Source organism: Atta cephalotes (genome assembly GCF_000143395.1).
Source record: "Atta cephalotes unplaced genomic scaffold scaffold00019, whole genome shotgun sequence".
NCBI classification, from domain to species: domain Eukaryota; kingdom Metazoa; phylum Arthropoda; class Insecta; order Hymenoptera; family Formicidae; genus Atta; species Atta cephalotes.
This window is the reverse complement of record NW_012130083.1, coordinates 2543451-2560699: the sequence shown is the minus strand read 5'-3', so window position 1 is coordinate 2560699 and position 17249 is coordinate 2543451. Positions and strand designations below refer to the sequence as shown.

The 17249-nt window shown below is 29.5% G+C and overlaps 3 protein-coding genes across 3 annotated transcripts in view; 1 reads left to right on the top strand and 2 right to left on the bottom strand.

Moving 5' to 3' along the window:
• Positions 1-3371: 3371 nt before the first annotated feature.
• Positions 3372-6887, bottom strand: LOC105619027 (SET and MYND domain-containing protein 4-like). Its single transcript, XM_012200555.1, has 11 exons — positions 6760-6887; positions 6221-6464; positions 5867-6047; positions 5456-5774; positions 5111-5360; positions 4676-5004; positions 4500-4573; positions 4307-4419; positions 3902-4214; positions 3614-3776; positions 3372-3516 (listed from the first exon to the last, which is right to left on the bottom strand). The coding sequence occupies exons 1-11, from the start codon at positions 6885-6887 to the stop codon at positions 3372-3374; spliced, it is 2259 nt and encodes a 752-aa protein (XP_012055945.1).
• Positions 6888-8911: 2024 nt separating this feature from the next.
• LOC105619179 (guanine nucleotide-binding protein-like 1) lies at positions 8912-13006 on the top strand. The gene is made up of 6 exons (XM_012200705.1): positions 8912-9002; positions 10562-10869; positions 10965-11613; positions 11715-12137; positions 12257-12483; positions 12992-13006. Exons 1-6 carry the CDS (start codon positions 8912-8914, stop codon positions 13004-13006), a joined length of 1713 nt encoding a protein of 570 aa, XP_012056095.1.
• A 456-nt stretch (positions 13007-13462) lies between these two features.
• Positions 13463-17249, bottom strand: part of LOC105619026 (otoferlin-like) — a 50645-nt gene continuing 46858 nt past the window's right edge. The window contains 6 exon segments of the mRNA XM_012200554.1: positions 13463-13643; positions 13721-13821; positions 15310-15528; positions 15589-15787; positions 16037-16355; positions 16926-17095. Coding sequence (XP_012055944.1) covers positions 13463-13643; positions 13721-13821; positions 15310-15528; positions 15589-15787; positions 16037-16355; positions 16926-17095 — 1189 coding nt within the window.

The window sequence follows — 17249 nt, the reverse complement described above, 5'->3', positions numbered from 1 at the left end:
TACTACGTACACGTAGTACGAGTACGTAAAGTAAGTAAAGTAAGTAAGTAAGTAACGTAACGTAACTAACTAACAACTACTACGTATCGTTACTTATATATATATATATATATATATATATATATATATATATATATATATCGCTGAGTAAACTTGATATGAAATCCCAGACTCTCTGAGTTTTCTTCGTTCTGCAAAGGAAGTGGTAGATTGTGCACACGCTGTATGACGTTTTATAGAAGGTCGAAGCAGCTGTTCCGGTTACTTTAATATCGATAGCAGTACGTTTCCAAGCGACGGCGAGCGTAATACGTTTCATTTTTGCACGATATAAGTACGGTACGTCTACATATCACGTGTACACAACGACGACATACATCCGGTGTGCCGCTATGAATTTCTCATCGAGTTTCGATGCGTACGTTCCGCGGAAATTACCGGTACCGGTAATAGCGAAGCGAATCCGGCGTGGAATACCGGATTCCAAAAAGCGCCGCAGGTATCCGAGTGATGCGAATATCGCGCACACATGTGCATTCGTCCGAATATCGCGGAGACAATAGGAATCGCAAAGAGAATGTAAACATCACACGTCTTTTAAGAGCGAGACATAACGCGATCGTAACGCGTATCTTGTCGTTATATCCAGATTTATTCGGTACTTCGGTATCAACCGATGAGAAAATAACGATGTTTCCATAAATAATTTCTTTTTGCATGACGGTATAATTTTTCCGACATTCTTTATGCAGACTTTTAAGACCCTTATATTTGCATCTAGTAAGAGATAATATTATTTGCATTCTCAAACAAGTAAAATAATTAAAAGATCGTCACATTTAATGTTAGATGAATACCTAAATATTGCTGATTTTTACTTAAATTTTCTCAGAGCTGCCGCGTAAATTTTCTTCATTTTAAACTCCTTTTAATTCACGTAATGTCACGTAATTATATATACAGAAATGTGATTAAATATAATATATAATTAAATATCTAATGATTGAATTCTAATGATAGAATGAACTTTTTTCGCTTTGTTCTAACACAAGTAAAATACACAGACAAATTCAATTAAACTAGGATAACATCTGGTTGCTCGAGAAAGTATACATCGTGAAAGTTATAAAATAACTTATGTGTAAGAGCAAATAAATAATAATGAAGAGACAAAAGGTTTTTCAATCTTGTATCTTACTTAAATGTAGGATAATTTTGTCACTTCCCTCTTTCCCATATAGAAAATTTCTGTTATACTTGATACAGAGCGCTTCCGGACATTAAATAGAATCGGACATAGGTGATAGAAACTGTCGGCTTCTTTTCAAATTGTGTTATACAATTGAGACTAATAATGCTGCTTCCAGCAGCACAAAAATTTAATTATCATTTTCATCCCAGCGCATATTAAAGCTAAGAAAAAATTATATTTTATGCAATTTTCATGTTCGCGGGATTGTCCGCGGATGCACAAGGAATTCTGATCACTTAGGAATGGCATACTAATGGAGAATTTCTTCGTTCCAATGTCAAATTATCGGTTTCATTCGCGACATAATGCATATAACCAGAGGTGTCGTGTTTTATTTTACACAGTGACGCATGAAACCATTTGCAAATGAAGCTGCCCAGCAGCGAGGAGAATACGCTTCGATGTTTTTTTAATGAAGTCGGTTCATATTCGAGCAGCTGTGTGTATACTGCCAGCTGTATAGTAAAATTAAAGTTCTCGAATAGCGGATTGTTTTAATTAGTATTGCACGCGGCGAAAATAACAGCAGCGCTGTGACAATGAATATTAATGACACATTTAAAGAATGCCATAAGCAATTATATTAATATGCATACATTTTAATAGAATAGGATGTAGTGACCAGTAGCGAGAATACAGAACACAAACTTGAACGTATTTAAATAATATCGTTTCTAATGACTTTTTTTCCACGCGTGTTAACAGTTATACATATCTATATCATATATCTAAATCTCAAGAAAAGAATACATATGTACTAAAGAATATGTACTGTTTACAAAAAGATAATGATTTAAAGATTAATTTTTTATGTTAAATGTAGGCGTTAAATGTAGGTATTTAATCAAATAAAATTTCTAAAACATAATTTTTATTAATATAATTTTATAGATATAAAATTGTAATTAATAACAAAAAATTTTATGATCTTAAAAAGACTACAGTTGCTTTCAAAAGAGTACGGCTAATCCTACATATGTGTAGCCTAAGCTAATGTATTAGAACAGTAGAGCTTCAAGTATGTGTGTGTGTGTGTGCGCGTGCGTGTGCGTGTGTGTGTGTGGGCGCGCTTTATATATACATTTATATATATATAAATGTATATATAAAGCGTGTGGAATACATATATATATATTCAACACGACGAAATTTTAGGATAAAAATATTCATAATATTCATAAAAGCGGCAAAAGAATCAAAAGGAACTGGTATTACAAGATAGTACATGTAAAAACTAGCGTCCTGTAGAGTGGATATAGCCATTAATAATTCTAATGTTTAACAATCCAAGTAAAAGCCTCTTCACAATGGTAATCCGACAAAAGGTCGCGCCGTTCTTCACATTATCTTAGACGAATAAGAGCCGTATCGTAAAAATTTTTAGAATCCATTGTCCGAATAAAAATACAACAATTCGGCCTATTTATTTCCTAGAAAAATAAAGAATTGAGATATTTTTATTTCTTCTTCTAAAAATATATTTTCAAGATAGACTTGCAAATTCTTAAAAAATTCGTGTCGTAATGTATATCCAATTTTGAAAGTGCAATATTAATTGTCATTAATTAATTCTACAAAAATGTAGTTTTTTAAATTTTAATTAATTTTTACTGTAAAAATAAAATGAAATAATTGAAAGGATTAGTCGTTCATACTTTAATATGATATGTGAAAGAAGAAACAATAGGTAATCTTTGCCATAATTGCAACAGTATTGCGACAATTACATGCTCATACACGCAGCGCCCATCTCGGCAATTGGCATCTTTTTTCAAATTTTTACACAACGCAAATAATATGCAATTCTCGAATATTTTGATATAACTTAAATACAGTATATAACTTAAAATACAGTATATATATTCTTTCAATTATTACAAAATACAGTTTTTTTTATCAAAGTAAGCAAACATGGATAGAACAACTATCGAAGAATGATTACAAATGGTTATATTTTGAAACAATAAAATGCATACATCTTATTATAATTATATATGTAAGTAAAAAAATTTTCAAGTACCGATTATTCAAGGCGAATTGAATCGGTAACAATATATACGCTTTATTATAATTTTTTATTCATTTATTTGTTAAATATTACAGAGTGTTCACACAAATATCAGACGTTAAAATTTTTTAAAATTGATGAAAGAATTTCCTTTTTTACGGCAATTTCGTGATAAGCTTCATTCCATGGACCATATGTGAAATCAATAATTTCTTGAGCACGATTTAAATATCGCCGTGTTTTTTTCAATGTATTTCTGTAATCAAATGCATAATGCTTTGTAATAAACAAACCGTAATTATATAGTTTGGAATAATTCAAATTATAAAAAATTATAAAAATTCGATATTTACTTGTAAAATTTTGATGATGTATTAGATTCTTCCTGCAAATATTCCAGGCATATATCTGTTAATTTATTTATTTCATTACAAACTTCAATGCTCCAAGGGCCATATTTTTCTTCAATCGCTACGATACTGTGTTCGAGATACGAGATCGAATTTAGCCATTGTCCTAAAATCAAAAAATAATAATGTTGTATATTCAGGATGATAAATAACTCTTTATATATAGAAGCAGTCAAATTGACAGATTTGATCTGGACTGTCATTCCATGATGTATGTTCGCTGATACAAACCTATAATAGCATACACTTTTGCTATGAAATCCATAGTGTCGGCAATGTCGTCATGATATTTATATAATGCATCTTTTCTAAGACGCAAACATTTTTTCAATTTATCTAATGCTTCATTATAATTTTCATTTTCTATGCAAATTTCTGCTTTTTCAAAATAATGTTGGGCCTGTCTCAACGTGAAATCATAAATATTTTCGTAGACTGCCGTTCCACAATCCATACAGTGCATAGAAGATCTATGTAGTAGTACAGAGCAATTATCGTTCAATGGTCCACTACATTCAGGACACTTCTTTGCAGTAAATTTTTTCTATAAAAAAATAACATTTGTAACACAATGATATATATAGTATAGATAAATATATAGTATAGATAAATATCTAAAAATGATTAATGATTTACCAAAATATCTTCATATTCTGGTGCACTGCACGCTGCACAATTGCATTTAAAGCAATATTGACTTTCCATTTTTTCTTGTCTGTCTTTTCTTAACATTCTTCTAAAATCAGCTCCTATTGCACAATATCAAACAGTGAAATCAAAATCAAATATTAATAAAATAATTTGTTAATTTGTTATTAATTTAACATACCATAACAATTAAAAACTTCTTCACCCGCTGCAATATCTCGTGTGGCTTTGGTTATTAAAAATTGCCCTAAAAAGCTAAAAAATAACGTTACTTAAATAAAAATATATATATTTCTTACAAATATTTAAGCAATGAGCAATTATCTCATTTCTTGTAATCAAATATCTATATATTACCTATTAATTATATTAGGATCACAAGAATGATTCATCATACTTGCTGAGGGATAAATCGCAGTAGCTATTCTATCTTCTTGTTGAATAAAAACTTTATTTTTATTATAGCATGTATTATTTACTACAGCCTTTATTTTTGTAATAGCATGTCCATTAGAAATAAGTTGTAATACGTGTCTCAATAATAGAGAACTTACATATAATCGTTCATCATCCTCTGTTGTGAGGTCACAATTAAAATCGTTATAGAACTTTAAACATTCTTTAAGATTGATAGTTTTAAAAAAATCTGTATATTTTGATAAATACATCATAAGCATAATTGCCGTCTGAAAGAAGAAAGAAATAATAATATAATAAAAATTAATTTTATGAAGGAATTCTACTATATGCATGTGTCGTATATTTGATTTTTGCAAAAATTATGTTACTTACGATTCCATATGAAATAACGTCGCCTGGTGAAAGTTTGGAAAAATTTGTCACTAACTTTTGTACTTCATTAACTCTGTTATCATCAATTGCAGTTGTACATTTAAACAACATTCTTACAGCCAGATATGCTATTCCAATTTCTGCCCAAAGGCCCATTTGATTGCCGAGACATTCCCAACGATGGTAAGACGAGCGTGCTTCATCCCAACAAGTAATATTGCAATATATACTGTCGACACATTCTGTACATCTATATAATTTAACACATTATATACATGTGTATATACATATATATATATATATATATAAATTAATCCCTCAAAAAATAAGAAATATAAAACTCACGGTACAGGAGTATTACCAGAAGAGCGACAACAATTGTAACAATTGTCAGATTTAATGTGACATAATGGGACAAAAGCAAATGCTTTTTCAACGAACAGAATCTGACCTCTTTTGATATCTCTATTAGCTACAACGTATCTTCCTTTTTCTGGAGTGCATTTTATTTCTACGGCTGCCGATGCAAATCGAAAATTAGGATTTTCACCAAATGCAACTTCAGGTAATGAAGGAAATTCTACAGTATCTGTAGTACTATCTGCATTTTCTTCCATACATGATATTTTTGACATTATATCATTTATTTGCCTCTGTAATTGCTCTAAAAATTTTAATAATTGATTATATAAAAAATATAAAAAAATATCTATCTAAATCATTTTCTTCTTAAACTTAAATATACTAAATACTTGCCTTTTGTTTCATTTGATATATTAGGCTCATTCAATATGCTATGCATTTGTAAGACAGTTTCAACAGCTAATGTTTTATTACCTAATTTTAGGTAACACTGAGCTGCACGTAGATGTAGTTTATAACGTAAATTCTCAGGATAACCCAATTTAATTGCCAAATTGATATCATTGATGCAATCCTTTATATTATCAAAGTTAAAAATATAACAATAAATAATACTTGCAAATAGAATAAATAGAATAAATAATATAGAATTTGTTACTATAAATAAAATGAATTATGAAAAAAAGAAATAAATGATTATAAAAAAGCCAAAATATTGTAATGTAGTTCACACTAGTTTTTATTTACCTGCCATCTGTCCATGTAGAATAGAGAAGCTGATCTATTTGCAATTGCTATTGACAAATTTATACTACTAGAAGGAGCGTATATCGCACTGTTTGTATATGATTCGAGTGACGCTGCATATTTTTTCGATTGAAACTCCTTGTTCCCAGATAGCTTGAAAGCTGTTGATTTTTCCAAATTCTTTTGTTGTTTTCTCTCATTTTTTGTGTTATACAAATCTTTCAGCCAATAGGACACAAATTTCCTGCATTTCAATTAAAAGAAAACAATATATCTCAGAGTGTACACTCCCATTAATTAAAATTAATTTCGTTTATTGCTAAAATTTGACACACATTAATAGACACATATATTATAGTTAATTAAAAGTACCAATTAGAAACATAGAATGAGTGAAATTTCATTTGAGAAACAAATTAATATGTAAACTTTTCGCCATTTTACTAGAATTAGGAAAAAGAGGAAATTATCTCGAAAGTCGGGATAACAAAAAGCTCTCCCTGAGCGACATGTAAACTTAATTGAACGATCGTACTCACATAACCTCTTGATTGTGCAACAAACGAGATATTAACTCGTTTTCGTATTTCATATTCCTTATCTCATCATTAAGTCGAGAAGGCTTCAGCACACAGTTCAAAGTATCGGTAACCTTATACCAATCCATCTCGATTGTAAGAACGTAGCTCCGAAAACGAACGCAAAGAAAGACGAGACAGGAATGAACAATGGACTAGAATATGGGCACTGAGCAAAAATCAAGAATAGACAGGAGTGAGAAAAAATTACTTGTGACGACTGTGACGACAGAAGTTGCTAGAAGTTGCTAAGGGCAGCGGGACTGAGGAAGGGTGAGGGAAATATCCAAAGCCAACGTACTGCGCCACTGCGTACCTACTGCGTAATGTAATACTGTGTTTAATGCGTTCGGTACAGTTCAATGTTAATATACAGTAACATTATATAAGTAAACTCAGTTATTTGCATTACATAGAATGTCATAGAAGATTAGTGCACTAAAAGCTATACATGAAATGAGCAAAATAGAATCGGTCTCACCTGGTAAGCTGACAAGAAAACGCAAGGCTACAATCATCGACGAGATTCTAATGATACTATTAAAAACGGCCGGACTTACGAAAGTTCGCGTGACTATTAAAATTCAAATGATTTAAGAGTAAGTAAGAAGTTGAAAATATAGTACTAATTTCATGATTTATTAGTTTCGTAGGATATGCATATATGTTTAAAACTTAATAATATTCGATTTTTATTTAAAACTATGATTTTAATGTTATCAGCCAACCCAGCAAACAAAAATGGATTGAAATTTTTTTCTATTCGAATGCGTATTTTAAATAGCGAATACTTTTTTTTGGATTCAATTGGATTCAATTGGATGCAATTAGATTGAAAAACTGCATTTCCTATTCAAAATTTTGAATTGAACAGTATTCACAATGCACAAAAAAGTTAATATTATTTTTAAATTGAAAGGCATAAAGATATGCTCCATGCAATTCCTATAAATGAATAAAAATGCATTCAGGGTTGAAAAGCATTCATTTTAACATTCGTCAATCAATATTTTTGAAAATCTGAATCCATTTCAATTCATTTCAATTCATTCTCGTTTGCTAGGAAATTTGATTGTCAATAGAGATGATAACTCAGAGAAAAAGATAACTCAGGTAGAGAAAAAAAATTGTAATTTTTACAATATAGGATATAGCGTTAAAAGTATACTTATTTATGCTGTATTTATATAATAAAAAATTATGAATTTAATAAATGTATTATCAGAATATTTGTGTTAGTAATCGCAAATTTGTATCAATTGTCGATAATATCATCTTTCTCCTATTATCCATCCCATTGATATTCACGAAATTCGCCCGTTCTTTAATAAGAATAATAAGACGTTCTCGTCGGTGATACAATTAACGCGATGCTACAAACGTTTTGAAGCGTTTTTTTTTAATTGATCAGTTTGTAAAATTCTTTCTTCTGATTGGTCCATCAAACACTTCAAAGCACTTGTAGCGAAATTTCGACCACAGCCGCATTCATTTGATGCTTGGTTTCAAATTTGGATCTCAAATTCATGGTGGAAAATTACATTGCATGTACATTTTGTGCACTGCGTGAGAGAAAACGCATATACGTGTATACAATACAAACACAAGAGTGGGAGCATCGGAAAGTGGGGGAGCTGGAAAGTGGGAAATGAGCAGAAATGGGAGGATGGCGTGAGACGAGCGTACCTCGTGAAGCGGCGTTGAACAATATTGTTGTACACAATGATTTGCACACGCTAATATATATCTAGTTACGATTTCTTCAATTTTCATACTCCACGTAGCCACTACATTCCGTCCGAATATACTTGTGCGCGTGGTCTCGTCCAAAAAGTCTCAGATGGCGTTAATGGTTAAACGATCAGCTGTTCTGCATCGTGTATAAATTCTCGTCTCGTAGAATACGGACAGCGCGGATTCGCAATAGTATTCATTCAGCATTTCGGCACGCTGTAAGTCGTAAGAACGAAGTGCCGGCGTACAGTGGTGTATGTACAGTGGTTCGAAACTTTGACGAATTAAACATTAATAATTTTTATAAATAAACTACGAATTGTTTGTGACAGATATATGATATAATAATAAAGGAAAACGAACTTGAAACTGCAAAAATATGCCTCAGGGAAGGAGAAAAGTTCCGTTCAGCGGAAAAGCGAAAAAGCAACAAATGCAGGCTAAAAAACAACGGCAGCGAACTTTGCTTGGTATGTGTATTTATTATAAATACATTTATTATACATTTATTATAAAAATTTTAATAAAGTTTTATTAAGAAGTCTATTTTTTTTAAGCTTTTCCTTAAGTGAGAGTTTATTATAATTTATTATTTTATTACATTCTTTACTTAAAAATATGATGTGTTTACGTTAAGGAAAAAAAATAACTTTGGAACTGTTGTAAGATTCTTTAATATGATTGATTTAAGTGTCCTCTAAAACTTTTATAGTGAATTTTGCTTTAAAGATTGAAATCTCACTTTGAAAATTGAGATTTTCTAAGCTGATTCAATTTTCATTCTTTAGAATGAGATTCTATTCTAAAGATTTTAAAGAATATGTTTAAATTTAGAGAAGAAATATGAGTATTTATATTAAAGAATTTATAACATTTGTAAAACTTTTTCTATTAACGTAGTTACTGTTTCATGTTTCAATACTATAATGGCTTTTCAAAAGAATTTTGCAATTATTCTCACAGTTGATGGGTTTTTTAGCCTTTCTTTGAGTAATAAATCTTTATAAACTGTCCTCTAAATAACTCAAATATTTTTTCCCAATATTTGTCTAACTTATTATTTTCGAATTTCCATAACTTTCCTTCAAAAATCTTGATAATAAATTCCATTCCGACAATAAATTCCATTCATACATTGTCTATTTTTGGAATGCATTGTTGTTGCAATATTGGGTGCTTTTATTTAGTGACTGAATTGACACATAATTCGTTTTACCAATATTATATAATTTTAAACAATACGCATTGTCTAGAAGACATCTTTATGATCTTTAAAATGTCTTTTAGGCATGCATGACATATGTACATTTATATATGCATAAAAAATAAATATTAGTTAATTTATAATTTTTTATATATAATTTAATATATAATTTATTATGTTACTTAAACAATTTGCCATATATATATTATTACAATATGTATATAAAGTAAATAGATAAAAATTATAAAAGTTATAAGCGTGTATGTATACTATATATAAAATTTATTTATATTAATTTTAATATAAATTATTTTATCTATCTTTTTATTCCAATTATTTATTTTGATGATCGTTTTTACATAACTATATACTTTATATAAAAATAACTACCGGAATGATTAATTTTGGATTTTATCATCAATAACAAAATAAAAATCAGGATAATTTTTAAAAATCAATTATTCTAAATCATGTTATTTATTTATGAAATATAAGTTACATTTTTAAATATAAGTTCTTGACGTTTTAATTGTATGTTAAATGAAACTGTTAAACTATTTCACAAAATATTATTATTTTGATAATTTTCATAAAATAGAAAATATGATTTTATATTTTTGACTATGAACCGTTGAGTCGCAAAAAATAAATTAAAAATAAAGCGGGTGGATAGAGCAGTGTAATCTATCTGCTGAGTCGCATTATTTTTAAAAGTTTAATATATATATATATATATATATATAATTGTAATTTGTAATTATTTTATTAGTAATTTATTAATATTTGTGAAGAATTATTGTTGCAAAAATATATTTTCATTAACAGTAAACTCAGATGATGATGAAAGCAGTGAAAACAATATTGATAAGAGACAAGTGATGAAGATAAATGAACAACCAAGAGATAGTAAATCTTCTAGGAATAAATACGCATTACAGTTCTTTCAAGAGCCCAAGGAAAAATTGCGAAAACGCAAGGAACGAGCCTTTAAAAGTATCGAATCCGCAAGTCTCAAAGATCAAGAAATTTCTGATAATTACTTTCCGCCTGGGATTGACATGCCAAAACGATCTCCATGGGATTTTAATATGACAAAAGAACAATTGGAGATGAGAGAACAAAGATATTTTAAAGTATGTAATTTCTCTATATTAAATAACAATTCTATACTAAACAAAATTCTTATCAAATATTACTGACTTACTGACTAATAATTCTTTGTATTTAGGATTACTTAGACAGTATGGAGGAATTAGATAGTTCGAGTTACTTTGAATTGAATTTAGAAACTTGGCGACAACTATGGAGGGTTCTAGAAATGTCAGATATTTTATTAATTATTGTCGATATTAGATACCCTGTTTTAATGTTTCCTCCGTATTTATATGACTATGTGACGAAGAAATTGAAGAAAGATATGATTTTGATATTAAACAAAGTTGATCTAGCACCTCCAGCGTTAGTGGTGGCTTGGAAAGAATATTTTCATAATCAGTATCCAAAATTACTCATTTTGATGTTCACATCGTATCCCTCTTACAATCTTCATAGTAGTACAAATAACAAGGAGGAGAGTATAAAGAAAAGACGTCGCAAGGGAAAATTGAGAATGGCCGCGGAAGGAGCACAGAAGTTGCTGGAGGCTTGTAAAGATATTGTTGGGGATCAAGTCGATCTAAGTTCTTGGTATGAGAAGATTCAAGAAGAAATGCATTCTGAATACGATTTAGATGACATAAATCACAAGGATAATGTAACAGTTGAGAAGGAGGATACCACTTATTTTGAACATGAAAAATACAAAAATGGAGTTCTGACTATTGGGTGTATTGGAACGCCAAATGTTGGAAAGTCCTCTTTGATGAATGCATTGATGGGTAAAAAAGCAAGATTATTTAATTATACGATTGCTTAAATTTTTATGTTCTATATTTAATAATGTTATTTGATTTTCATTATCTAATATTTTATTTTACAGGCAAGAAAGTCGTGAGCGTATCTCGTACTCCTGGTCATACTAAGCATTTTCAGACTATTTATCTTACAAAGACTGTGTGTTTATGCGATTGTCCCGGTTTGGTCTTTCCTTCGACCGTGCCCAAAGAATTACAAATACTAATGGGTTCATTCCCGATTGCTCAAGTCAGAGAACCGTATACTGTTGTACAATTTCTAGCCGAAAGAGTGAATCTACCGAAATTATTAAAAATTCCACATCCGGAGAATGATGACACGTGGTCCGCCATGGACATCTGCGATGGTTGGGCTATTAAAAAAGATTTCAAGACGGCACGAGCAGCTAGATTGGATACATATAGAGCAGCAAATTCATTGTTACGAATGACATTAGAAGGAAAAATTTGTTTGTATATATATCCACCGAATTGGACCATTGATAAAAGTATTACTTTATTCTCTCTTATCATACACAGACAAGATTATTTGTCTGTGAAAAATATTGTTTAAACAATTATAAATAACATATTCTTAAACAATATAAATTTTTTTTTTTTTTTTTAGAAAAATGGGAAAATCACGCAGATGTTGAGACAGTACGATGGATTCAAGCTAGGAATAAAGGTGATAATTTCAGTACACCAACCGAAGATATGTCTTCTGAAGATGAAGAAAGTGATGACGAAAGACTGACGGAATCTTCTATAAGTGTAGCGAATGATAAATCTACGGAATCGTCAAATGAGGAAAATGACGTACCGCTTGTAGCTAATAAATTTTCATTGTTATCTGCAGAATAATAAAATAGTTTATTATATTGCATCTTGCTCAGATATTTTATTTATACCTCTTTTTTTATACACATATTTTTTTCTTAATATATAATGAGCAATTTGATGATAAAGAATGATTTTCCTGTGTTTTCGCCCGCGAAACACAATCGTCACTATGGATACGATTGCAACTCACGCTGCAAATGCTTCGAAATATTTTTTGATTGGTCAATTCGTAAAATTCTTTCTGATTGCTCAACGAAGCATTTGCAGCGTTAAATGAATCGCACCTTATGATATAGAATATTTTACGAGTAAAAATATATTATTTTGTACAAGCGACTATGTTGCTAATTGCTATATTTTTCTCATTTTTTAATATATTTTTTTAAGGTCACTGTGTGTAATCTGAATTATTTACAATGTAGTTCTAATTTGCAATTATTCTGATTAATTTGTTATTTTGGTCCACTATAAACTGATCAAGGATAAAAAAAATTACATTAATTATCAAGATTTTTTTCAGGAACGAAGTAAATAATACGAAGTAATTTAAAAAATGGTCATAAATCGGTATTTCATATAATTTATCTACAACATTCATACGTAAAATATATATAATTTCTAATGCCCTAACATTTGCATGCCCTAACATGAAACTGCAAGATACATGACTTCTATTTCTTCGAAAAATATTTTATTTGTTTTGGTATTTTAAACAAGGTATTTCTTAATTACGATTTTTATATGAGTTGCTCAGAAATACCCTGTATGTATTTTTTAATTCTATTGAATTCTATTGAAATATAACTTCTATTTTATCATTATAAAAGAATTCTAATTTTCACAAGCCAATATTAAGAGCAAATTAAAGAATTAATCTAATAAAACGCTAATTTAAAACGTCGATTGTGTAATGTAACAATATAGATTTGTGATTACATTTTTAAATCGTCAATTGTTTTCTAAAACAACAATTATACATTGCGAACAGCATTTAAGCTCCCAAAATCTTTTTCACAGAATAACCTGGTATTGCATAAAAGAATAAAAGCAGAAGTATGATTAATCCAATCGCAATTATGGCTTTCAGTATAGCCCACTTATAGTTGTGCCAAACTATATACTTGATGGACTTTAGTGGATTGAGGAACCACATGAAGGATGCATCCGGTCGACTGCAAAAGAATTTAAAATATTAAAAATTAATGTCATAAAAAAAAAGGAATTGATATTGTTATGTTATTATACTGACTTTGGCTTATCCAGTGGGTCAGGTTCATTTCTGCCAAAACCAGCAGGATTTTTTTCTGCCTCCTCTTTTGTGAGCAAATGTATCTCGGCTTCGACTTTGCCCTATACAAAGCACTAAAGCATAAATATCTGACGAGATATGTATATATATATATATATATATATATATAGATTAATATAAAATACTAATAAAAATACAAATTTAATATATTTTTAAGTAAAAAATTAAAAGGTTGCTATTTATAAATATATAACATACTGAATAAAAAATATCGGCTAAATATTTTGAAAATAAAGTATTTGAGAAAAAACAGTTTCATATAAAAGTTGTAGAGTTTCATCAAATGGCAAAATCTATTTAAATTTAAACGCACGTATGTAAACATTCTCAAAATCAAGTTTTAAAAATTTGTAATGGAAATTCTTACTTTTTCCAATTCACTATTCTTGGTGGACATTAAAAACTTTTCAAAACATTACAATAAAACTTCTTTTGATTAAAGACTTTTCGATCTATTTAGATATCGCTAGCATTATGTATAAATAAGAGTCTGATCGCCGGATCGATAGTTAAAATCTTTTGAATTTACGAAAAATGAGAATAAGACGGACGACTTTCAACAAATTTGACTTTGCCGCAGTTAACTCATACGTCAAAACTATTCAAAACTATCTCTCTTTTCAAAGTTAATTTTTTTATTAAATACTTTTCAAGATGATATATGGATTGACGTAGATGGATTGATCGAGCTCAAGCTCCATATATCTTGAAAAGTAATAAAAGTCCATATATCTTGAAAAGTAATAAAAGAATTGAAACGAAAGATTTTATCGATTTCAAAAGATTTTTTTAATGTCATAATATCGACATTTCAAGATATATGAAGTAAGTATGAAACTCAAGACCATTGAAACTATTCTTTTTATTTTCATTTTTCATAAATTCAAAAAGTTCCAGCGTCGATCCTTTGAATAATACTAGTGCCAGCAATACCTGAATCTATTATCTTGTATGGAAAAAAACTATTGAAAAGTATTGAGAACTATTCAGATTTTTATTTCTATAGTTACTATTCAATTCCTAAATAGCAAGCTACATCATTTTGTCGTCATTTTGACGTCAAAAGATTGCTACCAGAGTTTCCAATAAACAATACATATTCCAATAGTACTGAATAATAATGTCCTTTAACACTACATGACATTAATAGTTCTCTGAATAATTCTGAATAATTTATATTTTTTAATAAATAGTTTCTTTCTATATGGGAACCTACTTATAGTATTTAACCAAAAAAAGTTTTACCATGGTATTATTATTTTAAAAAGATCTGAACTTAATTATAAGAATAAATAAAATTGAATAAAAAATAGGAATTTCAATTAAAAATTTTTAATTGACTTTGAAAGCTTCTTCATACTTACGTTCAAGATCAGATGGATATTGTCGTTTAATAAAACTTTACAACTATTATAAGAAATATTTTTTTTCTTAAATGCCTTGTTTTCAAGATACTTAGCTGGTTCGATATTTTTTGTTTACCCTGTATATTAAAAATTTTATATTTATACTTAGTGATATCTTTTTACCGTCAACTCCATATCTTCATTCTCTTTCTTCACATAAAACGGCCACCATCCCTTTATACGTTTTTGCTTGAAAATGTTAACCGTTGGCACAGATCCATCTGTTTTTAGCATGCTTAACGAGCAAAGCTTACTATTTTTTGCTCCTCGGGGAAATCGATTGAGATCGAGTGTTATTGCACCCAAGAAATCATCTGCTGAGAAATGATCTGCATCCCACACCTACAAGAAGCGTCATTATTTTTATCTATCAGAACGAGATCGAAAGTATTATTTAATTACCTGTAATTCTAGGCGTGCTGGTATTTTACATTCGGTTTCGTCCCAGCTAAATAGGCTTTCTTTACGATTAATAACGATCTTCTCTTCCGCTACTAGATAATCGAATGGAAATGTAAAGCGCCAATTAAAGTTTCCTTCGCCGGTTAATGATCGATAATGAATATCGGTGAATTGACAATCCTCCGGTCCCTTTAGCCATCTGTTAAATAACGTTGAAATGATATGCAATATAATTATTTATTATAAAAAATTAAATAAAATTTTGAACAAAATATTTAATTAAACTATTGTTAGAAAAAAAAAGAATTAAGAGAAATATTTTGTGGTTGAGAAATTACATTTTACTTATTATTATCAATAATAATTAAGATTAACATTAATTTTTTTATTCAATTATATATAAAAAACGTTGATAAAAAATTTATTTTCCTTAGAAATCTGTATTTACCCTTTTACATAAATGTCGCTCATCTTTTCGCCGGTGAAGAATGCATCGTCTTCCAAGACGACGTCGTCTGTATTCCATATGATTACTCTCAATTCATAGCTCTTGGGCTTTCTCGGTGAAATGTCGATGGATGGTCCCGGCGAGGGCATGTCCATTGGAAACATGTCCACCCACATTTCCAATTTTCCCTGTTCAATACCTGGTTTCTCGGGATTATAGAGAGGTCGGGTCTCCACATGCTCAGGTACCAAGGCACAACCTATTCGCGGAAAAGCATTCCATTGATGAAGAACGGCTAAGGCGAGATGTTCTTCCATTCCTAAAAGAAAATAATCTTTTATATGATATATGTGATTTATGTGTTAAATCAACGCTGAATCAAAAACAGCATAAATCCTCTTATATTAAATATATTATATTAAATTATATTTTATGTTATATAATTTATCTGTTTATGTAAATTTTACTTCATACGTATTTTCTCTTTATGTAATTATTATTAACTTTTTCCGACTATTGTAATTAAATAAAATTTAATTAAATAATTTTTGTGTAGATATATGTAAATATATCTATATGTAAATATAGATATATATATAAATAATAAATCAAAATATAGGATAGGTTAAATAGGATAATTTTAGTCTATATTTTGACATTGCCTAGACAGCATGTCAAAATTTATTGATATAAAGATATCTCAAAACATCTTAAGATGTTTTATCTATCTCGATTTTAGATCTTTTCCTAGTGTTGTGTAGACATGTTTTAAAATTTGGGCCAAACTTATCCGGACTGGACCAAAGTTATCTTCTATTTTACAATATATGTAACATATATTCAAATATTGAAGTATTGATTATTCTTGCATTTCGATCTTTTCACGTACCCTTTGCATGTACATAAAATTCCATCTCCTCGTTTGAAAGGGAGAAAGTTTTTCTACCGATTGTAACACGACCATGAGAATATATTGGCCCATCGATTTTACCATCTTTGCAAAGCTTCAAGAGTATTTGAGTTGGTTTCATTGCATCTCTCCATTTATTATAGCCAGATCTGGAATAAAAACAACATTTAATCAACTTCATGTATTGGAATTGCGTTTTCGCATTTTTGCTTCTGATATATTTATTAGTCTAGAAGATAAAATATATTTTCACACACACACACACACACACACACACACACACACACACACACACACACACAC

Bases quoted from the DNA above. Each gene is read 5' to 3' on its own strand.
- LOC105619027 (XM_012200555.1), bottom strand. From the start codon at position 6,887: ATGGATTGGTATAAGGTTACCGATACTTTGAACTGTGTGCTGAAGCCT. The intron at 5,005-5,110 runs GTAAGTAACATA...TTCTTCTTTCAG, and splicing joins ACGTTATTTCATATGGAATC to ACGGCAATTATGCTTATGAT. The intron at 4,420-4,499 runs GTATGTTAAATT...ATTGTGCAATAG, and splicing joins AGAAGTTTTTAATTGTTATG to GAGCTGATTTTAGAAGAATG.
- LOC105619179 (XM_012200705.1), top strand. From the start codon at position 8,912: ATGCCTCAGGGAAGGAGAAAAGTTCCGTTCAGCGGAAAAGCGAAAAAG. The intron at 11,614-11,714 runs GTAAAAAAGCAA...TTTATTTTACAG, and splicing joins TTTGATGAATGCATTGATGG to GCAAGAAAGTCGTGAGCGTA. The intron at 12,138-12,256 runs GTATTACTTTAT...TTTTTTTTTTAG, and splicing joins GAATTGGACCATTGATAAAA to AAAAATGGGAAAATCACGCA.